The sequence below is a fragment of the Heterodontus francisci genome, chromosome 10 (assembly GCF_036365525.1).
Source record: "Heterodontus francisci isolate sHetFra1 chromosome 10, sHetFra1.hap1, whole genome shotgun sequence".
Classification (NCBI taxonomy): domain Eukaryota; kingdom Metazoa; phylum Chordata; class Chondrichthyes; order Heterodontiformes; family Heterodontidae; genus Heterodontus; species Heterodontus francisci.
The window spans coordinates 32,927,949-32,953,357 of record NC_090380.1 but is presented as its reverse complement, the minus strand read 5'-3'; the positions used below and the strand labels follow the sequence as shown (position 1 = coordinate 32,953,357).

Sequence of the window (25,409 nt, the reverse complement as noted above, 5' to 3'; positions counted from 1 at the left end):
CTATCACATGAGAAAAATGATTATCAGTCTGAATTTAGTTTTGTCGTAGCTAGTATGTGTCTGATATCTGATCGCATTACTTCATCCTTGTCCATCACTCTATTTCAGTCTACCTACTGTAATGAATTATTTTATGTTGTCTGATGCAACATAAATGAGATGCATGGAGTCCAATTGGTTGAAGATCTGTCAGATTTATTTACAGCTAGACTATTATATACAGTACAGAGCTAATTATTTACAGAACCTTACTCTGGGTGTTACCGTTGCAGAGTGACTCTGGCTCTGAGTCACATGACTACATTCTGGTACTTAACTTATTAGCATACTAAGATCTTAAAGGGACATCACTCTTAAAGGCAATCATACAACATCCCCTTTCTTTCCAAAGATAAGTCTCGTATGCCAAAAGTAAAAACATGTAACATTAACATCAAAATTATTTACACAGGTGTTATTATTTGCCAGCCTTTGCTTCTCAGTAGTGATGATGTCAATCTCTTCTTCTGAGTCGCTGGAGCACAAGAAAACACTGTCCGTTGACAAAGAACTTTCACCATCTGAACTTGCATCTTTATTCTCTTGGTGTGGCATCTTTGAGAAGGGGCTGAGACTCTTCAAACCAGAACCACTGAGATCCTGCAGGAACTGTGACTCAATGTGGGTACCCTTGGTATCTTCTGCTATAATGGGTACCTTGGTGACCTTATGGATGGTTATGATGTTGAGGTCCTTACACACCGGTAGTCCTGCCACGGCTGGTCCACTCGTGTCTCCAAGGTAGAATGTTTGTGGTTTTCTTGCCATAACCGCATTGCATTGTTAGTGTGCCACTGCAAGGAATAGGTGACTCATATGCAGATAACTTGGCAGTTGTCGGTTATATCATAGATTTCCAACGACTCAGGTACATATCTTTGAGTATTCGGACTGGTAGGATATTTGCACTAGCGCTGGTGTCATTCTTGGCCCTGAGTGTATGTTTGCCAGCTTTCTTTGGGAACATGATGTTAATAGTGGCAAAAGCTTCCAGTTGTTGGACTTCATCAACACATTGTGTCAGGTTCACAATGTGAAACGCCTGCTTGTCTTCTGACTGAGAATTGTTTCTGTCTGGGTCATGTCTCAGGTTTGTTTTGCTTGGACTGCATGTATCAGCTTGCATTCACACAGGTCTTTGGAGCTCTCCTTGCTGCCATTGCCCTTTTGCTGCACCTGTCATCTGTTTGTCTGTGTCCTGCTGTGACTTCTGGTCATGTCTTTGGAGCCAGATTTCCTTCGTAGGCAGGTCCAGTGTCCTTTTGCACTGCACGCCTTATACCGATCACAAAATGCAGGGAATTTCATTGTGAGTAGGACAGACTGCACATAGCACACAGCTTCCTTGCTCTTTTCAACCGGGTTATGGTGCCGATACTGTTGGCTGCACATAGTGCTTGCAGGTGCTGTTGACCAGTGACAATGGCTTTGTATTTCCTGCCATCTTCCAGCAGCGCATCAATGCTGTGATCTTTCTTTTTCCTCAAGAGGTCTTTCTGAAATGCTTCATTGGTTGTCAATACAATCATTAGCTCCATTGTTTGGTCTGACAGCTCAGTTTCTGAGAAGTCACATTTGTTGCCCTTACTATGGCATCTACTGACGAACTGGTCTATTGATTCCTGTGATTGTTGCCTGTGGACATCAATTCCAGGCAGTGAATTCTCAATTGGAGCTGATCCTCTTTGTGGGATCTTTCTGGTCCTCATCAGATAATCCACAGGTGTTGATTCTGTATAATCCCTCATTTCCAACTGCTATTAGTACTTTTACAGCCTGTCTTTCTAGGTCTACAACTATTTTATCTGTGAAGAATGACTGCATTGTTTGAATAGTAGGAACTCGGAATCCATATTTCCGCTGTTCTTTTGCTTTAAAACTTGCTTTAAGACTTGTTCTTTGACTCTGCACTGTTTCCCCTTTAAGAGACTCTTTGTTATTTATACTAGCCGCTTTGATTGACAGGAGCAGATGTTTGCTAGTGCTGTGTGTTTATCTTAAGCTTGTTCTTTCTACACAGTTGTTCAATTTTTTAAAAGCATTTTTTTATGTTCACACTCGAGAGGTTTTAATGTTTTTTTACTGTCGCTTCATGAATGAAAGCTCTTATTTACACTCGAGTAGTTTAATTTTTTTCAAACTTTGGCTCTGTGGAGGAAGGCTCCTCAATGATCTGGGTTTTCCCACATTTTTCTAATGCGTCTCCTGTAATGGCGCCAACCTTGATCAGCTCGGGAAAGGAGTCAGGTCTTCCCAGTTTTTTTTTGATACCCGGAGCTTTTGAAACAAAACTTTCTTTTGAAGGACTTCAAAGCTTTTCTTTTAAAGCAGTATCCCTCTCCCATCAGCACAATGACTTACCCGATTTAGTTGCAGCCTGTTGTTCTGTGCTCTGTCTTCTACAGCTTGAGGTAAGTTCTTTTTGCACAGTTTGAGCCAGTATTTTTCTTGACCTTTCTCTCAACTGGCTGTGAGAAAGGTCATTTTCAGAGCTGTTCGAACCGTGGTCTTCAACCTCAGACTTTGACTTCTCACCACAACTGCCACCATGTAATGAGCTCTTTCATGTTGTCTGATGCAACATGAATGGGATGCGTGGAGTCCAGTTGGTTGAGGATCTCAAACAGGTTTATTTCCAGTTAGATTATTATAGACAGTACAGAGTTAACTATTTACAGAACCTTATTCTGGGTGTTACAGCTGCAGAGTGGCTCTGGCTCTGAGTCACATGACTATGTCCTGGTACTTGGCTCCTTAGCATACTAAGATCTTAAAGGGATTATCTCTCTTAAAGGCAATCATAAAACACCTACCACACATTCCCATGGTTGACAATAATATGGTGCCGAATGTAACATGCTTGGGAAGATAAAACCAACTTTCTTGGGCTTATTTTGTAACAGCTGCTTAGAATTATGATGAACAGTTGGACTTAAATAAATTACATTGGTTCAATTGATGGCAATCAGGATGCTGGAGAACTTTTTTTTTATTCACTTGCTGTTGCTATGGGCGAAAGGGAAAGAATTTGATACACAAAGCAGCTCCAACGAATCAAGCAGAAGTATCTTTTGAAATAGCTTCTGACATGTATCTGCATGGTGTACAAAGCCCCTCAGCCTGATTTTCTACTCTATGAAGCCCAGAAGATGAAATCTCTTGAGCCTCAGGCGGCAGAGGGCTTGAAAGTTCCCAGTCTTCCTCATACCCCTCTGGCACAACTCTTGCCTGAAGTTAAAATTAGGGCTATATTTCCTACAATTTAGATTGCTTATGAGAATAGATGTACCTTGAGCTCCATCTATCTGTGTAAGTGAATGAAGTAGGTAACGTTATACTCATCATTTGTAAAATTGTAAAACTAGAAGCAAATTTAGCTCCTGTTACAGAAATGTGAGAGAAATAATGAACTTCAACAGATGGAGCCTGGCTACTGGAATTAGTAAACCCATTAATACATGCTTCACAGAAAACTACAACTGATCGATTAGACAGTCATAGCTACTGAAGATTTGGGTTTCATTTCAACCTTTGCCTCTACCCTGCAGGGCATCTTCTCTTCCTACTGTTCTGCAGGTTTCATACATACTGTACACATTATAGGCACAGTAATAACTGGAAACTTAAATTTTCTTCATTGGATTTTCATCTAGACTCATACAAATTTAAATCAGTGTGAACACTAGTTGGCATTTTACCCAGAGTGTACCAAGCATTTGGGTGCAGGGGTGGGGTTGGTGGTTGAATGGAATCACGGATTGGCGAATGCATGAGTGTCAAATAAACTGTTTTTCGCTTCCCTCCCCAATCTAATCCAACTGAACTCAACCGAAATCTTTAACCGAGGGATGACCCTAATCCTATTATTGTGCAGTGCTGTCTAATGTACACCTAAAACCTCAATGTATGCGATTGTTAGTACTGTGTGATCTACAATGCATGGCTCAAAAAAGATTGTAAATTTTGCCTGGCTCAAAAATGTAATAATCATAAAAGAATCATAATTTCAGAATACAGATTGTTTTGGAGCCATAGAGATTTGAAACGGCTTCAAAACCAATGCAAGTATTCCTTGTTGATATATCTATGTTGTTTCTCATGGATTTGTGATTGTATTGCATTGCTTGAGTTCTTTCAGATATTCATTCTTATTTTGTTTATCATATTTGATAAGATATTTGTGTTTATTTTGGTTCTAATATTTCACTGTCATGTTTTGTTTGTAGTTTCGCAGCACTCGCTCATCCTCCCCCATTGAATGTTGCCAAATGACCCCCTGGAGTAGAAAGGTACTGGATTGCACCTCAAGCCTTAGCCTTGCTCTCTGCCAATCCTTCCTCTGTAACTTCTAATGCTATCCTTAACCTTAACACCAATCAATGTTCTTCTCTAATATTTTCTGAATTCTATTTTTTAAATGCTCTTTTATCTAAGTAATGTTTGAAATGCATATTAAATCCACATGTCAGCATCAGATTTTAACCTGAGACATTCTTCTATTTCAAAATTTCACCTAAGCCCAGAAATGACCATTAATGATATCGGTGGGCAGAGGATTAATGTGTTGATATTCCTGTTTTCTTTTAATGCAGGTATTTGTTTTTAATGGGTTAATGCCTCTGCTGATGTCGAGAACAGTCATTGTTAAGCATTCATTTGCTGATATCAACATACAGTAATTTCTAGATTTTAAATTATTTTAATTTTGCAGGAGAATATATAAAGCTGATTTTCATTTATATAAAACATATATAAACATGCATGCACATATGTATTAGCAAAATACTATGGCCTACACTTACTGCATTGTGTGGGATTCTTTATGTGTTCAATTCTGGGTGCTGCCTGTGTGGAGTTTGCAAGTTCTCTCTGTGTCTGCGTGGGTTTTCCCCGGGTGCTCCGGTTTCCTCCCACAGCCAAAAGACTTGCAGGTGATAGGTAAATTGGCCGTTGTAAATTGCCCCTAGTGTAGGTAGGTGATAGGGAATATGGGATTACTGTAGGGTTAGTATAAATGGGTGGTTGTTGGTCGGCACAGACTCGGTGGGCCGAAGGGCCTGATTCAGTGCTGTATCTCTAAATAAATACAAATAAAAATAAATAAAGATACAATGTGTAAGCTGGTGGGGAAATATCGGTTTTGTACACGAGCCGCGTGATGTATTTTCAACCCCTAAACATAATGTTAGGTACTGTGGGACTAAATAACAAAAGGCAGCCATGATAATTTTTTTAAATTCATTTTTGGGATGTGACATTGCTGGCTAGGCCAGCATTTATTGTCGTTGAACTGAGTGGCTTGCTAGGCCATTTCAGAGGGCATTTAAGAGTCAACCACATTGCTGTGGGTCTGAAGTCACATGTAGACCAGACCAGGTAAGGATGGCAGATTTCCTTCCCTAAAAGATATTAGTGAACCAGGTGGGTTTTTACAGCAATCGACAATGGTTTCATGGTGGAGAGATTAAAATTGGGGCTGCTCAAGAGGACAGAATTAGAAGAGTGCAGATATCTTGGAGGGTGTGGGGCTGGGGGAAGTTGACAGAGATATGGAAGGACGAAGGCCATGGAGAGATTTGAAAACAAGGATGAGAATTTTAAGATTGAGGCGTTGCTTAACCAGGAGCCAATGTAAGTCAGCAAGCAGAAGAGAGGTGATAGAGGAATGGGACCTGTTGCAAGTAAGGACATGCGCAGCAGCGTTTTGGATGACCTGAAGTTTAAGAAGGGTAGAATGTGGGAGGCTGGCCAGGAGTGTGTTGGAATAGTCATCTAGTGGTAACAAAGGCATGGGTGAGGGATTCAGCGGCAGATGAGCTGAAGCAGGGGCAGAGTCGGGCAAAGTTACTGAGTTGGAAATAGACGGTCTTAGTGATGGTGTGGATATATGGTCAGTAGCTCATCTCATGGTCAGATGTGACACCAAGGCTGCAGACAGTCTGGTTCAGCCTTGGACAGTTGCCAAGAAGAGGGATGGAGCCGATAACTAGGGAATGGAGTTTGTGGCAGGGACTGAAGACCATGGCTTCAATTTTCCCAATATTTAATTGGAGGAAATTTCTGCTCATCCAGTACTGGATGTCGGATAAGCAGTCCGATAACTTTGCAACAGTGAAGAAGTCGAAAGAGGTGGTGGTGATGTAAAGCTGAGTGTGGTCAGCATGTTAAAACTAATGGCATATTTTTGGTGAGAGGTAGCATGTAGATATGAATTAGGAGGGGCCCAAGGATAGATCCTTGGGGGACACCAGAGGTAATGGTGCAGGAGTAGAAAGAAAGCCATTGCAAGTGTTACTCTGGCTATGATTGGACAGATTAGAATGGAACCATTCTTATTTTCATCACTGCAGGAGTTCCTCAGGGTAGTATCCTAGGCCCACCATCTTCAGATGCTTCATCAATGACCTTCCCTCTAACATAAGGTCAGAAATGGGGATGTTCGCTGATGATTGCACAATGTTCAGTACCATTTGTGACTCCTCAGATAACGAAGCAGTCTGTGCCCGAATGCAGCAAGACTTGGACAACATCCAGGCTTGGGCTGATAAGTGGCAAGTAACATTCGTGCCAGGCAATGACCATCTCCAATAATAGAGAATCTAACCATTTCCCCTTGACATTCAATGGTATTTCATTGCTGATTCACCCACTATCAACATCCTGGGGGTTACCATTGACCAGAAACTGAACTGGACCAGCCATATAAATACTGTGGTTACAAGAGCAGGTCAGAGGCTGGGACTTCTGCAGCAAGTAACTCACCTCCTGTCTCCCCAAAGCCTGTCCACCATCTACAAGGCACAGATCAGGAGTGTGATGGTATACTCTCCACTTGCCTGAATGAGTGCGACTCTAACAACAGTCAAGAAGCTCGACACCATCCAGGACAAAGCAGCCTGCTTGATCAGCACCCCATCCACCACCTTAAACATTAACTCCCTCCACCACCACCAATACACAGTGGCAGCACCATCTACAAGATGTATTGCAGCAACTCACCAAGGCTCCTTCAACAGCCCCTTCCAAACTCGTGACTTTACCATCTAGAAGGACAAGCAGGCAGATGGAAACACCACCACCTGCAAGTTCCCTTCCAAGCCACACACCATCCTGACTTGGAACTACATCACCATTCCTTCACTGTCGTTGGGTCAAAAACCTGGAACTCCCTCCCTAACAACACTGTAGGCGTACCTACACCATATGGACTGCAGCGGTTCAAGAAGGCAGCTCAGCACCAACTTCTCAAGAGCAATTAGAGCTGGGCAACAAATTTTTTTTAGATTTAGAGATACAGCACTGAAACAGACCCTTCGGCCCAACGAGTCTGTGCCGACCAACAACCACCCATTTATACTAATCCTACATTAATCCCATATTCCCTACCACATCCCCACCATTCTCCTACCTACACTAGGGGCCAATTTACCTATCAACCTACAAGTCTTTGGCTGTGGTAGGAAACCGGAGCACCCGGCGGAAACCCACACAGTCACAGGGAGAACTTGCAAACGCCACACAGGCAGTACCCAGAACTGAACCGGGGTCGCTGGAGATGTGAGGATGCGGTGCTAACCACTGCACCACTGTGCCGTCTTGCCAGCGATGCACACATCCCAAGAACAAATTTTTAAAAAAACAGGTGAGTACAGTCCCACCCAGCTGGACGACAGTGGAGAGGCGTTGGAGGAAATTGGTGGGTCAACCATATCAAAGGCTACAGACAGGTCGAGAAGAACAAGGAGAGATAGTTAGCCTCTGTCACAGTCACATACGATGTCATTTGTGACTTTGGTAAGAGCTATTTGGTACTGTGCCATGGGCACAAACCAGATTGGAAGGATTCAAACATGGCATTTGAGGAAAGGTGGGAAAGGATTTGGGAGGCGACAACATATTCAAGGATGTTGGAGAGGAAAGGGAGATTGGAGATGGAGCAGTAGTTTGCATGGATGATGGGGTCAGCCATGTATCAGACCATGTTACCCCTCACACTGTAACGATGCAGTTACAGCTCAGACCCTATTACCTTGCACACAATAACGATGCAGTTACAGCTCAGACCATGCTACTCCTCACACTGTAATGATGGAGTTACAGTTCAAACCATGTTACTCCTCACACTGTAACGATGCAGTTACAGTTCAGACCATGTTACACCACACACAGTAACGATGCAGTTACAGTTCAGACCATGTTACCCCGCACACAATAACGATGCAGTTACAGCTCAGACCGTGTTACTCCTCACACTGTAATGATGCAGTTACAGCTCAGACCATGTTACCCTGCACACTGTAATGATGGAGTTACAGTTCAAACCATGTTACTCCGCACACTGTAATGATGCAACTACAGCTCAGACCTTGTTACTCCGCACACTGTAATGATGCAGTTACAGCTCAGACCTTGTTACTCCGCACACTGTAATGATGCAGTTACAGCTCAGACCATGTTACCCTGCACACTGTAATGATGGAGTTACAGTTCAAACCATGTTACTCCACACACTGTAATGATGCAACTACAGCTCAGACCTTGTTACTCCACACACTGTAATGATGCAATTCCAGCTCAGACCTTGTTACTCCACACACTGTAATGATGCAGTTACAACTCAGATCATGTTACTCCGCACACTGTAATGATGCAGTTACAACTCAGGCCATGTTACTCCGCACACTGTAATGATGCAATTACAGCTCAGACCATGTTACTCCGCACACTGTAATGATGCAGTTACAACTCAGACCATGTTACTCCGCACACTGTAATGATGCAGTTATAACTCATACCATGTTACCCCGCACACTGTAATGATGCAATTACAGCTCAGACCATGTTACTCCGCACACTGTAATGATGCAATTACAGCTCAGACCTTGTTACTCCGCACACTATAATGATGCAATTACAGCTCAGACCATGTTACTCCGCACACTGTAATGATGCAATTACAACTCAGACCATGTTACTCCGCACACTGTAACGATGCAGTTACAGCTCAGACCATGTTACTCCGCACACTGTAATGATGCAATTACAGCTCAGACCATGTTACTCCTCACACTGTAATGATGGAGTTACAGTTCAAACCATGTTACCCCACACTCTGTAATGATGCAGTTACAGCTCAGACCATGTTACTCCTCACACTGTAATGATGGAGTTACAGTTCAAACCATGTTACCCCGCACACTGTAACGATGCAGTTACAGCTCAGACCATGTTACTCCTCACACTGTATTGATGGAGTTACAGTTCAAACCATGTTACCCCACACTCTGTAATGATGCAGTTACAGCTCAGACCATGTTACCCCGCAGACTGTATTGATGCCGTTACAACTCAGACCATGTTACTCTGCACACTAACGATGCAGTTACAGCTCAGACCATGGTACCCTGCAGACTGTATTGATGCAGTTACAACTCAGACCATGTTACTCCTCACACTGTAATGATGGAGTTACAGTTCAAACCATGTTACCCCACAGACTGTAATGATGCAATTACAGCTCAGACCTTGTTACTCCGCACACTGTAATGATGCAATTATAGCTCAGACCTTGTTACTCCGCACACTGTAATGATGCAGTTACAGCTCAGACCATGTTACCCTGCACATTGTAATGATGGATTTACAGTTCAAACCATGTTACTCCGCACACTGTAATGATGCAACTACAGCTCAGACCTTGTTACTCCACACACTGTAATGATGCAATTCCAGCTCAGACCTTGTTACTCCACACACTGTAATGATGCAGTTACAACTCAGATCATGTTACTCCGCACACTGTAATGATGCAGTTACAACTCAGGCCATGTTACTCCGCACATTGTAATGATGCAATTACAGCTCAGACCATGTTACTCCGCACACTGTAATGATGCAGTTACAACTCAGACCATGTTACTCCGCACACTGTAATGATGCAGTTACAACTCAGACCATGTTACTCCGCACACTGTAATGATGCAATTACAGCTCAGACCATGTTACTCCTCACACTGTAATGATGGAGTTACAGTTCAAACCATGTTACCCCACACTCTGTAATGATGCAGTTACAGCTCAGACCATGTTACTCCTCACACTGTAATGATGGAGTTACAGTTCAAACCATGTTACCCCGCACACTGTAACGATGCAGTTACAGCTCAGACCATGTTACTCCTCACACTGTATTGATGGAGTTACAGTTCAAACCATGTTACCCCACACTCTGTAATGATGCAGTTACAGCTCAGACCATGTTACTCCGCAGACACTAACGATGCAGTTACAGCTCAGACCATGTTACTCCGCAGACACTAACGATGCAGTTACAGCTCAGACCATGTTACTCCACAGACACTAACGATGCAGTTACAGCTCAGACCATGTTACCTCGCAGACTGTATTGATGCCGTTACAACTCAGACCATGTTACTCTGCACACTAACGATGCAGTTACAGCTCAGACCATGGTACCCTGCAGACTGTATTGATGCAGTTACAACTCAGACCATGTTACTCCGCACGCTGTAACGATGCAATTACAGTTCAGAGAGCCGATATAACTCAGATCATTCCCAGCAAATTCTGGAAGAGATATCAAGAACAGACAGTTTGCAAGTTTTGTATCCATTAAAATAATGCTTGGGATATCACAGCTGGGATTTGCCTGTATCTTGATAAATACCATCAAATTGTGTGGGAATCTCTGAAGTGCAAAATTTCCTATCCAATTCTTCATGTGTGAGAATTTCTGCCAGATTCCTCCCCTTCAAGTGCTTCTGAAACTCATATCTTTCATTTAGGGTGTCCAATCCCTTTAGGAATGATTGGCTTCTCAACTGTCAGCCCAAGAATAAGTCATTCAGATATATTAGACCCTGCTGCTGGTGATATTACCAGAGAACTGCTTAACACATTTATATAATACTCCTCTTTATGTTAGCCTGCAGTTTAAATAGATTTGCTCTCCTCTAAAATAATGGATGCAACAATGCTGTAAAATTGGACTAATGTGTTAACTGGCACATGTGCTCTAATACTGGGACTGTGTGGTCTAATGCTGGGACCGTGTGGTCCAGTACTGGGACCATGTGGTTTAATACTGAAACAGTGAGGTCCAATACTGGGACCTTGTGGTTTAATACTGAAACAGTGAGGTCCAATACTGGGACCTTGTGGTTTAATACTGAAACAGTGAGGTCCAATACTGGGACCGTGTGGTTTAATACTGAAACAATGATGTCCAATACTGGGACTGTGTGGTTTAATACTGAAACAGTGAGGTCCAATACTGGGACCGTGTGGTTTAATACTGAAACAATGATGTCCAATACTGGGACTGTGTGGTTTAATACTGAAACAGTGAGGTCCAATACTGGGACCGTGTGGTTTAATACTGAAACAGTGATGTCAAATACTGGGACCGTGTGGTTTAATACTGAAACAGTGAGGTCCAATACTGGGACCTTGTGGTTTAATACTGAAACAATGATGTCCAATACTGGGACCGTGTGGTTTAATACTGAAACAGTGAGGTCCAATACTGGGACCTTGTGGTTTAATACTGAAACAATGATGTCCAATACTGGGACCTTGTGGTTTAATACTGAAACAATGATGTCCAATACTGGGACCGTGTGGTTTAATACTGAAACAGTGAAGTCCAATACTGGGACCGTGTGGTTTAATACTGAAACAATGATGTCCAATACTGGGACCGTGTGGTTTAATACTGAAACAGTGAGGTCCAATACTGGGACCGTGTGGTTTAATACTGAAACAATGATGTCCAATACTGGGACCGTGTGGTTTAATACTGAAACAGTGAGGTCCAATACTGGGACCGTGTGGTCCAATACTGGGACCGTGTGGTTTAATACTGAAACAGTGAGGTCCAATACTGGGACCGTGTGGTTTAATACTGAAACAATGATGTCCAATACTGGGACCGTGTGGTTTAATACTGAAACAGTGAGGTCCAATACTGGGACCGTGTGGTTTAATACTGAAACAGTGATGTCCAATACTGGGACCGTGTGGTTTAATACTGAAACAATGATGTCCAATACTGGGACCGTGTGGTTTAATACTGAAACAGTGAGGTCCAATACTGGGACCGTGTGGTTTAATACTGAAACAGTGATGTCCAATACTGGGACTGTGTGGTTTAATACTGAAACAGTGAGGTCCAATACTGGGACCGTGTGGTTTAATACTGAAACAGTGATGTCCAATACTGGGACCGTGTGGTTTAATACTGAAACAATGATGTCCAATACTGGGACTGTGTGGTTTAATACTGAAACAATGATGTCCAATACTGGGACCGTGTGGTTTAATACTGAAACAATGAGGTCCAATACTGGGACCGTGTGGTTTAATACTGAAACAATGATGTCCAATACTGGGACCATGTGGTTTAATACTGAAACAGTGAGGTCCAATACTGGGACCGTGTGGTTTAATACTGAAACAATGATGTCCAATACTGGGACCATGTGGTTTAATACTGAAACAGTGAGGTCCAATACTGGGACCTTGTGGTTTAATACTGAAACAATGATGTCCAATACTGGGACCGTGTGGTTTAATACTGAAACAATGATGTCCAATACTGGGACCGTGTGGTTTAATACTGAAACAATGATGTCCAATACTGGGACCGTGTGGTTTAATACTGAAACAGTGAGGTCCAATACTGGGACCGTGTGGTTTAATACTGAAACAATGATGTCCAATACTGGGACCGTGTGGTTTAATACTGAAACAGTGAGGTCCAATACTGGGACCGTGTAGTTTAATACTGAAACAATGATGTCCAATACTGGGACCGTGTGGTTTAATACTGAAACAATGATGTCCAATACTGGGACTGTGTGGTTTAATACTGAAACAATGATGTCCAATACTGGGACCGTGTGGTTTAATACTGAAACAGTGAGGTCCAATACTGGGACCGTGTAGTTTAATACTGAAACAATGATGTCCAATACTGGGACCGTGTGGTTTAATACTGAAACAATGATGTCCAATACTGGGACTGTGTGGTTTAATACTGAAACAATGATGTCCAATACTGGGACCGTGTGGTTTAATACTGAAACAGTGAGGTCCAATACTGGGACCGTGTAGTTTAATACTGAAACAATGATGTCCAATACTGGGACTGTGTGGTTTAATACTGAAACAGTGAGGTCCAATACTGGGACTGTGTGGTTTAATACTGAAACAATGATGTCCAATACTGGGACCGTGTGGTTTAATACTGAAACAGTGAGGTCCAATACTGGGACCGTGTGGTTTAATACTGAAACAATGATGTCCAATACTGGGACTGTGTGGTTTAATACTGAAACAATGATGTCCAATACTGGGACCGTGTGGTTTAATACTGAAACAGTGAGGTCCAATACTGGGACCGTGTGGTTTAATACTGAAACAATGATGTCCAATACTGGGACTGTGTGGTTTAATACTGAAACAGTGAGGTCCAATACTGGGACCGTGTGGTTTAATACTGAAACAATGATGTCCAATACTGGGACTGTGTGGTTTAATACTGAAACAGTGAGGTCCAATACTGGGACCGTGTGGTTTAATACTGAAACAATGATGTCCAATACTGGGACCGTGTGGTTTAATACTGAAACAGTGAGGTCCAATACTGGGACCGTGTGGTTTAATACTGAAACAATGAGGTCCAATACTGGGACCGTGTGGTCCAATACTGGGACCGTGTGGTTTAATACTGAAACAATGATGTCCAATACTGGGACCGTGTGGTCCAATACTGGGACCGTGTGGTTTAATACTGAAACAGTGAGGTCCAATACTGGGACTGTGTGGTTTAATACTGAAACAATGATGTCCAATACTGGGACCGTGTGGTTTAATACTGAAACAATGATGTCCAATACTGGGACTGTGTGGTTTAATACTGAAACAATGATGTCCAATACTGGGACCGTGTGGTTTAATACTGAAACAGTGAGGTCCAATACTGGGACCGTGTGGTTTAATACTGAAACAATGATGTCCAATACTGGGACCGTGTGGTTTAATACTGAAACAGTGAGGTCCAATACTGGGACCTTGTGGTTTAATACTGAAACAATGATGTCCAATACTGGGACCTTGTGGTTTAATACTGAAACAATGATGTCCAATACTGGGACCGTGTGGTTTAATACTGAAACAATGATGTCCAATACTGGGACCGTGTGGTTTAATACTGAAACAATGATGTCCAATACTGGGACCGTGTGGTTTAATACTGAAACAATGATGTCCAATACTGGGACCGTGTGGTTTAATACTGAAATAATGATGTCCAATACTGGGACTGTGTGGTTTAATACTGAAACAGTGAGGTCCAATACTGGGACCGTGTGGTTTAATACTGAAACAATGATGTCCAATACTGGGACCGTGTGGTTTAATACTGAAACAGTGAGGTCCAATACTGGGACCTTGTGGTTTAATACTGAAACAATGATGTCCAATACTGGGACCGTGTGGTTTAATACTGAAACAGTGAGGTCCAATACTGGGACCTTGTGGTTTAATACTGAAACAATGATGTCCAATACTGGGACCGTGTGGTTTAATACTGAAACAGTGAGGTCCAATACTGGGACCGTGTGGTTTAATACTGAAACAATGATGTCCAATACTGGGACCGTGTGGTTTAATACTGAAACAGTGAGGTCCAATACTGGGACCGTGTGGTTTAATACTGAAACAGTGAGGTCCAATACTGGGACCTTGTGGTTTAATACTGAAACAATGATGTCCAATACTGGGACCTTGTGGTTTAATACTGAAACAGTGAGGTCCAATACTGGGACCGTGTGGTTTAATACTGAAACAGTGAGGTCCAATACTGGGACCGTGTGGTTTAATACTGAAACAGTGAGGTCCAATACTGGGACCGTGTGGTTTAATACTGAAACAGTGAGGTCCAATACTGGGACCTTGTGGTTTAATACTGAAACAATGATGTCCAATACTGGGACCGTGTGGTTTAATACTGAAACAATGATGTCCAATACTGGGACCGTGTGGTTTAATACTGAAACAATGATGTCCAATACTGGGACCGTGTGGTTTAATACTGAAACAGTGAGGTCCAATACTGGGACCGTGTGGTTTAATACTGAAACAATGATGTCCAATACTGGGACCGTGTGGTTTAATACTGAAACAGTGAGGTCCAATACTGGGACCGTGTGGTCCAATACTGGGACCGTGTGGTTTAATACTGAAACAGTGAGGTCCAATACTGGGACCGTGTGGTTTAATACTGAAACAATGATGTCCAATACTGGGACCGTGTGGTTTAATACTGAAACAGTGAGGTCCAATACTGGGACCGTGTGGTTTAATACTGAAACAATGATGTCCAATACTGGGACCGTGTGGTTTAATACTGAAACAATGATGTCCAATACTGGGACCGTGTGGTTTAATACTGAAACAGTGAGGTCCAATATTGGGACCGTGTGGTTTAATACTGAAACAATGATGTCCAATACTGGGACCGTGTGGTTTAATACTGAAACAATGATGTCCAATACTGGGACCGTGTGGTTTAATACTGAAACAATGATGTCCAATACTGGGACCGTGTGGTTTAATACTGAAACAGTGAGGTCCAATACTGGGACCGTGTGGTTTAATACTGAAACAATGATGTCCAATACTGGGACCGTGTGGTTTAATACTGAAACAGTGAGGTCCAATACTGGAACCGTGTGGTTTAATACTGAAACAGTGAGGTCCAATACTGGGACCTTGTGGTTTAATACTGAAACAATGATGTCCAATACTGGGACCTTGTGGTTTAATACTGAAACAATGATGTCCAATACTGGGACCTTGTGGTTTAATACTGAAACAATGATGTCCAATACTGGGACTGTGTGGTTTAATACTGAAACAGTGATGTCCAGTACTGGGACCGTGTGGTTTAATACTGAAACAGTGAGGTCCAATACTGGGACCGTGTGGTTTAATACTGAAACAATGATGTCCAATACTGGGACTGTGTGGTTTAATACTGAAACAATGATGTCCAATACTGGGACCTTGTGGTTTAATACTGAAACAGTGATGTCCAATACTGGGACCGTGTGGTTTAATACTGAAACAATGATGTCCAATACTGGGACTGTGTGGTTTAATACTGAAACAGTGATGTCCAGTACTGGGACCGTGTGGTTTAATACTGAAACAGTGAGGTCCAATACTGGGACTGTGTGGTTTAATACTGAAACAGTGAGGTCCAATACTGGGACTGTGTGGTTTAATACTGAAACAGTGAGGTCCAATACTGGGACCGTGTGGTTTAATACTGAAACAATGATGTCCAATACTGGGACTGTGTGGCTTAATACTGAAACAGTGATGTCCAATACTGGGACCGTGTGGTTTAATACTGAAACAATGAGGTCCAATACTGGGACCGTGTGGTTTAATACTGAAACAATGATGTCCAATACTGGGACCTTGTGGTTTAATACTGAAACAGTGAGGTCCAATACTGGGACCGTGTGGTTTAATACTGAAACAGTGAGGTCCAATACTGGGACCGTGTGGTTTAATACTGAAACAATGATGTCCAATACTGGGACTGTGTGGTTTAATACTGAAACAATGATGTCCAATACTGGGACCGTGTGGTTTAATACTGAAACAATGATGTCCAATACTGGGTCGTGTGGTTTAATACTGAAACAGTGAGGTCCAATACTGGGACCGTGTGGTTTAATACTGAAACAGTGAGGTCCAATACTGGGACCGTGTGGTTTAATACTGAAACAATGATGTCCAATACTGGGACCGTGTGGTTTAATACTGAAACAGTGAGGTCCAATACTGGGACCGTGTGGTTTAATACTGAAACAGTGAGGTCCAATACTGGGACCGTGTGGTTTAATACTGAAACAGTGAGGTCCAATACTGGGACCGTGTGGTTTAATACTGAAACAATGATGTCCAATACTGGGACCGTGTGGTTTAATACTGAAACAATGATGTCCAATACTGGGACCGTGTGGTTTAATACTGAAACAGTGATGTCCAATACTGGGTCGTGTGGTTTAATACTGAAACAGTGAGGTCCAATACTGGGACCGTGTGGTTTAATACTGAAACAGTGAGGTCCAATACTGGGACCGTGTGGTTTAATTCTGAAACAATGATGTCCAATACTGGGACCGTGTGGTTTAATACTGAAACAGTGAGGTCCAATACTGGGACCGTGTGGTTTAATACTGAAACAGTGAGGTCCAATACTGGGACCGTGTGGTTTAATACTGAAACAGTGAGGTCCAATACTGGGACCGTGTGGTTTAATACTGAAACAATGATGTCCAATACTGGGACCGTGTGGTTTAATACTGAAACAATGATGTCCAATACTGGGACCGTGTGGTTTAATACTGAAACAGTGATGTCCAATACTGGGACCTTGTGGTTTAATACTGAAACAGTGAGGTCCAATACTGGGACCATGTGGTTTAATACTGAAACAATGATGTCCAATACTGGGACCGTGTGGTTTAATACTGAAACAGTGAGGTCCAATACTGGGACTATGTGGTTTAATACTGAAACAGTGAGGTCCAATACTGGGACCGTGTGGTTTAATACTGAAACAGTGAGGTCCAATACTGGGACCGTGTGGTTTAATACTGAAACAGTGAGGTCCAATACTGGGACCTTGTGGTTTAATACTGAAACAGTGAGGTCCAATACTGGGACCGTGTGGTTTAATACTGAAACAGTGAGGTCCAATACTGGGACCGTGTGGTTTAATACTGAAACAATGATGTCCAATACTGGGACCGTGTGGTTTAATACTGAAACAGTGAGGTCCAATACTGGGACCGTGTGGTTTAATACTGAAACAGTGAGGTCCAATACTGGGACCTTGTGGTTTAATACTGAAACAGTGAGGTCCAATACTGGGACCGTGTGGTTTAATACTGAAACAGTGAGGTCCAATACTGGGACCTTGTGGTTTAATACTGAAACAGTGAGGTCCAATACTGGGACCGTGTGGTTTAATACTGAAACAGTGAGGTCCAATACTGGGACCGTGTGGTTTAATACTGAAACAGTGAGGTCCAATACTGGGACCGTGTGGTTTAATACTGAAACAGTGAGGTCCAATACTGGGACCGTGTGGTTTAATACTGAAACAGTGAGGTCCAATACTGGGACCCTGTGGTTTAATACTGAAACAGTGAGGTCCAATACTGGGACCGTGTGGTTTAATACTGAAACAGTGAGGTCCAATACTGGGACCGTGTGGTTTAATACTGAAACAGTGAGGTCCAATACTGGGACCGTGTGGTTTAATACTGAAACAGTGAGGTCCAATACTGGGACCCTGTGGTTTAATACTGAAACAGTGAGGTCCAATACTGGGACTCTGTGGTTTAATACTGGGATTGTGTGGTTTAATACTGAAACAGTGAGGTCCAATACTGGGACTCTGTGGTTTAATACTGGGACTGTGTGGTTTAATACTGGGACCGTGTGCTCTAATACTGGGACCATGGGGTTGAATACTGGGGTCCTGTAGTTTAATACTGGAACCGTGAGGTTTAATACTGGGTCGTGTAGTTTAATACTGGGACCGTGTGGTTTAATACTGGGACCGTGTGGTTTAATACTGGGACCGTGTGCTCTAATACTGGGACCATGGGGTTGAATACTGGGGTCCTGTAGTTTAATACTGGAACCGTGAGGTTTAATACAGGGGTCATGTAGTTTAATACTGGGACCGTGTGCTCTAATGCTGGGACTGTGGGGTATAATGCTGGGACCGGGGGTTTAATGCTGGGACCCTGCAGTTTAATGCTGGGACCGTTCAGTTTAAGGCTGGGTCCGTGCAGTTTAATGCGGGGACTGCGTGGTCCAATACTGGGACCATGGGGTTGAATACTGGGACCGTGTGGTTTAATAATGGGATTGTGTGGTTTAATACTGGGATCATGGGGTTTCATACTGGGACTGTGTGCTCTAATGCTGGGACCATGTGCTCTAATACTGGGAACGTGAGGTTTCATTCTGGGACTGTGTGCTCTAATGCTGGGACTGTGGGGTTTAATGCTGAGACCGGGGGTTTATTGCTGGGACCGGGGGTTTATTGCTGGGACCGGGGGTTTAATGCTGGGGCCGGGGGGTTTAATGCTGGGACCATGGGTTTGTTGCTGGGACCCGGGGTTTAATGCTGGGAATGTGGGGTTTAATGCTGGGACCGTGTGGTCCAAAGCTGGGACCGTGTGGTTTAATGCTGGGACCATGTGGTTTAATACCGGGACCGTGTGGTTTAATACTGCGTGTGTTTTAATCCTGGGACTCTGTGGTTTAATACTGGGACCATGTGCTCTAATACTGGGACCATGGGGTTGAATACTGGGATTGTATGGTTTAATACTGGGACCAAGGGGTTGAATACTGGGACTGTGGGGTTTCATACTGGGACCATGTGCTCTAATGCTGGGACTGTGGGGTCGAATACTGGGACAGTGAGGTTTAATGCTGGGTCCGTGGGGTTTAATGCTGGGATTGTGTGTTTTAATACTCGTTCCGTGTGTTTTAATACTCGTTCCGTGTGTTTTAATACTGGTACCATGTGTTTTAATACCGGTACCATGTGTTTTAATACCGGTACCGTGTGTTTTAATGCCGGTACCGTGTGTTTTAATGCCGGTACCCTGTGTTTTAATGCCGGTACCCTGTGTTTTAATGCCGGTACCGTGTGTTTTAATACCGGTACCGTGTGTTTTAATGCTGGGACCATGTTCCTTCAGACCGAGGCTGTCTGGACTCTACACAGGCTCTTTTTCTATTTGATGGATTCGAGTACATGCTGTACGTGCTCTCTATTAGTTTCATGGGTGTAGAGAAACAATTGATGATCACACTCACATCACCTGTACAGTGTAGGTTGGTAGGCAACGCTTTCCATTTTAGCAGCTGCTCTTTCAATAAACAGATATGTATGAACACTGGCAAAACATTGTTAGTTTAGGCTTTTCAGGAAGTGCTGCGTTGACCTTGAGGGAATCAATAGTTTCTCCAAGGGTGTTTGAAGGGAAAGACAGAATCTAAGGTTGAAATTTTCAGGAACAAGGTTTACCCACTCCAAATATGGCTGATACTTCTGCAGATCCTCTAAAAAAGGCCTACAACAATGCAGTCACCAGACACAATGTAAAAGAACTGTTTTGGCCTCCCAAGACCTCTCCGATGTTTGTATTATATCATATGATATTGCAATATCAGTAGGAGCTCGCTAGTAGGATTGTTGTAGCGTATTCTATGCTGCATAATATTAGTATTAAAAAATATATCCTCGTGACTGACAAGAACAGCTGCAGGAAGGCAGCGCCCGGCAAGAGGATGAAAGGGAATATGAATCCCCTGCAGCACATCAGCCAGTATTCAAAGCTAAACAGATGTCATGGGTATCAAGCAACATGTTTTTCTCTTGATGCCTGCACACAACCCTTTCTGCAAATAGGACAGTATGCTGGACTTTTAACATATTTTCATTAAAACTACCATTTTTGGGGTGCATAATTAAGTGCTGCTTTTGTTCCCCAGTTTTTTAAAAAATAGTTATGCAATACTGCCTGTAAACTTTAGGGTGTTTTAGCATTTCCTTCTATTAATCTAATGGTACGTGTGTAATATGTTTAACATGGCATGCCACTGTGTTGCCTCCATACACTTTGTGAACTAATGCACCAAGTTCTTTTTCATGTATTGCTCGTAAGCAAAGCCCTACAGTGAGCAGGTGTGAGAATTCCTGTATTTGTACTGCAAACAGGAATAGCCTGTCTAATTTCATCTGTGGGAACATGCAGGCTTTGTTGGGATGGTTCTCCCAGCACTGGCCCTGAGATCCGTGCTGCCAAGCAACTGGCAGTGAATTGAGAACCTGCACAAGATCTCGGCGCTCCAATACTGGCCTCTTACCCGTCCCCGATTTTCATCGTTCCACCATTAGCGGCCATTCTTTCAGCTGCCTATGCCCTAAGCTCTGGAGTTCCCTCCCTAAACCTCTCCACCACACTGTCCTTTGAATAGGGTCCTTAAAACCTACCTCTGTGACCAAGATGTTAGTCACCTTTCCCAATAGCTCCTTATGTGGATCTTTGTCAATTTTTGTTTGATTATGCTAATGTGAAGCACCTTAGGATGTTTTACTACATTAAAGGCGCAATATAAATGTGTATGTTTTGTTATGAGCATACGTTTTAGGAGCAGGAGTAGGTCACTCAGCCCCTCAAGCCTGCTCCACCATTCAATAAGATGATGGCTGATCTGATTGTTACCTCAATCCCACATTCCCGCCTACCCCCGATAACCTTTCACCCCCTTGCTTATCAAGAATCTATCTATCTCTGCCTTAAAAATATTCAAAGACTCTGCTTCCACCACCTTTTGAGGCAGAATTCCAAAGACACACGACCCTCAGAGAAAACATTTCTCCTCATCTCCGTCTTAAATGGGCAACCCCTTATTCTTAAACAGTGACCCTAGTTCTAGATTCTCCCACAAGGGGAAACATCCTTTCCACATCCACCCTGTCAAGACCCCTCAGGATCTTATACATTTCAATCAAGTCGCCTCTTACTCTTTTAAACACCAGCAGATACAAGCTTAACCTGTCCAACCTTTCCTCATCAAACAACCCACCCATTCCAGGTATTAGTCTAGTAAACCTTCTCTGAACTGTTTCCAATGCATTTACATCCTTCCTTAAATAAGGAGACCAATACTGTACACAGTACTTCAGATGTGGTCTCACCAATGCCCTATATAGCTGAAGCATAACCTCCCTACTTTTGTATTCAATTCCCCTCTCAGTAAACAATAACATTCTGCTCGCTTTCCTAATTACGTACTATACCTGCATACCAACCTTTTGCGATTCATGCACTAGGACACCCAGATTCTTCTGCATCTCAGAGCTCTGCAGTGTCTCACTATTTAGATAATATGCTTCTTTTTTATTCTTCATGCAAAATGAACAATTTCACATTTTTCCACATTATACTCCATTTTCCAGATCTTTGCCCACTCACTTAACCTATCTCTATCCCTTTGTAGCTTCCTTATGTCCTCTTCACAACTTGCTTTACTACCTATCTTTGTGTCATCAGCAAATTTAGCAACCATACCTTCGGTCCCTTCATCCACGTCATCTATAAAATTGTAAAAGGTTGAGGCCCCAGCACTGATCCCTGTGGCACACCACTCGTTACATCTTGCCAACTAGAAAATAACCCATTAATGCCTAACTTCTTGTTCTTCTACATATGTATGCAATTTTGATTCTATGGCAGACATATCACTGAAGAAATCATGTCAATGGCAGTGCTTCAAACTCTACCCCCTTTTGTTGTGGCACAGCATTGCAAAAAGCAGGAAGACAAAACAATTTCCCAGAATTGCCAAGTGCCAAAATCTGTAGTCATAATGTGCAGTTTTTATCTGCCCATACTTTTTTGATTGATCGGTGGATTGATTTGGTGGGCAGAGCCTGGCACGCTCAGAGGCACATTGGGCACATGAAGGACTGGAGTGTGTGATGTGCATGCGGCTGCCAATGATTGGCAGCGGTGGCCGGGTTGGGGGGCGGGTTGTATTGGTCAAGAAAAATAATGATGGAAGGTAAGGGGAGAAATAGCAAAGTTGCACTGCTGGAGGAATTGGGGACAAGTGGAGGTGGGAACGGCATGGGCTGGGGGAACGACATGGGAGAGGGCGAGGGGAACGGCATGGTAGGGGAATGCATGAGAGGTATGAAATGGAATAAGATGACATGGGAGAGATGGGACGGGGATCGTATAGAAAGAAGGAGTGGGATGGGCGACGGGATAGGGATGATATGAGAAGGATGAAAGGAATGGGATGGGCATTGTATAGGAGGGAGGGGATGGCATGGGAAGGATGGAATGGGATGGGGTTAGCATGGGAGGAATGGCATGGGAAAGATGGAATGGCTTGGGATGGCTTCAGATGCAATGACATCGGAGGAAGGAATAGCATAGGAGCTGTGACATGGGAAGAATGGAATGGAATTGGATGGGGAAGGTATGGGAGGAGTGGCAGAGAGGGCAGGGCATAGGAGGGGTGGGAGGGAGATGATACCATTGGAGAGGTGACATGGGATGGGGATGGCATGGGAGGGAGGGGCTGGCATGAGAGTGATGGCATGGGAGAGGGAGGTCCGCATTGGAGGGGGCATGACAGCATGTGGGGGGGGAACAGCATGGGAGGAAATGAGGGAGATGGCATGGGAGAAGGGACATAGCATGGAAGAAGGGGACATGGCATGGAAGAAGGGACACGGCATGGGAGGAGGGACACGGCATGGGAGGAGGGACACGGCATGGGAGAAGGGACACAGCATGGGAGAAGGGACACAGCATGGGAGTGGGGACATGGCATGGGAGTTGAAGGCATGGGGGGAAACAGCATGGAAGGACGCGGCCTGAGGAGGAACAGCATGGGGGGGTGGGGGTGGGTGGGGGAATGCATGGGAGGTATGGAATGGGAGATTCGGATGGGATGGATGGGATGGGGATGGCATAGGAAGAAGGGGTGGGATGGGGAATGGGATGGGGATGTTATGAGAGGGATAAAAGGAATGGGATGAATATGGCATGGGATTAGGATAGCATGGAATGGAAGGATGGATGAGATGATGGAATTGGTTAAGTATACTAATCTGACTGCAAATTTGTTGTGCGTCTCTGCTAGTATAAATATAATTAGCAAAAACTAAATGGAATTCAACCCATTATATTTGCAAATGAAAGTAATCTATAGATTTTGTTTACCCTTTTCTATTCGATGTTTGCTTTTCATGGAGATAGTGAGTTCTGTTAGGATACAATTCCATGGTGCAGGCACCTCTCTGGTACCTCAACCAAATGGTTATTAACAAAAGCAAAATACTGCAGACATTGGAAATCTGAAATAATAACAGAAAATACTGAAATCACTCGGCAGGTCAGGCAGTATCTGTGGAGAGCGAAACAAAGTTAATGTTTCAGGTCAATGACCTTTTATCTGAACTAGAAGAAATTAGAGATTTAACAGATTTTTTTTTTATCAAGTACAGAGCCAGGGTGGGGGATAGGGGAGAGGAAAGAACAAAGGGAATGTCTTTGGTAGAAGGCAGGAGTGATTAAAATGACAAAAGGGATGATAGTGAAACACAAAAGGGGGTGTTAATAGGACATGTAAAGAACCAAAAGATGGATCCAGAGGAGGGGAGTGAATGATTACAGTAGAACCTTCTCCAGCACATGCTGTCCAGGAGCATGTTGAATATGGAATGTTGCAAAGTGCCTAATGGAAAGATGAGGTGCTGTTCTTCAAGCTTGGGTTGAGCTACGTTGCTCTAGTGTAGGAGGCCGAGGATCGAGAGGTCAGAGTGGGCAATCTTTATAGGTGGATCTTGACTGATTCTTTTCTCCTCTCCAGCCCAGGCTCCTGCGATTGTAACAGCTCCACTACGACTGCAGCTGAGAACAGCTCATTCAGCACAGGCCAGGGATTAATCTGGTGATCTTCTTGGCTACATTACTTAATGACACATCCTGTGACATTTTATTTTTTGTGCCAATCAGAGGAATCCCTCTGCAAATTTAAAAATATTTTAATCTGCACATTAGCCATTTTAAGTAGTCATATGACTCACTAAACTCAATGATGATTGGTTAGGTTTCTGCTTATATATGCCCTGTTTATATCTGTTTGAAGGGGACTGAATTCATATTTCTACTAAGGCAACCCTGGAACAACAGTACTACATATAAAAACAAATATTGCTTGTGGCTTCTAATGGTGAATGTTACCTTTTGGGTTACAAAAGTGGCCAGATGTTTATTTGTAATCATTATACTTCCAAATTCAGACAGAAAGGGTTAAATTTCACCACTTCTGCTCTGAAGATTACATTGTTTGATTCTTTCTTTTCTTCTTTTGGGCCTCCTTATCTCGAGAGACAATGGATACGCGCCTGGAGGTGGTCAGTGGTTTGTGAAGCAGCGCCTGGAGTGGCTATAAAGGCCAATTCTGGAGTGACAGGCTCTTCCACAGGTGCTGCAGAGAAATTTGTTTGTCGGGGCTGTTGCACAGTTGGCTCTCCCCTTGCGCCTCTGTCTTTTTTCCTGCCAACTACTAAGTCTCTTCGACTCGCCACAATTTAGCCCTGTCTTTATGGCTGCCCGCCAGCTCTGGCGAATGCTGGCAACTGACTCCCACGACTTGTGATCAATGTCACACGATTTCATGTCGCGTTTGCAGACGTCATTATAGCGGAGACATGGACG

General features: G+C 43.4%; 1 protein-coding gene across 2 annotated transcripts in view; it reads left to right on the top strand.

The window, feature by feature from the left end:
- nhsb (Nance-Horan syndrome b (congenital cataracts and dental anomalies)) overlaps nucleotides 1-25,409 on the top strand; it is a 474,669-nt gene that overhangs the window by 394,903 nt on the left and 54,357 nt on the right. For both annotated transcript variants that reach the window (XM_068040418.1, XM_068040416.1), the window contains exon 4: nucleotides 4,266-4,328. In XM_068040418.1, the coding sequence (XP_067896519.1) occupies nucleotides 4,266-4,328 (63 nt within the window). The remainder of the gene's footprint in view (nucleotides 1-4,265; nucleotides 4,329-25,409) is intronic.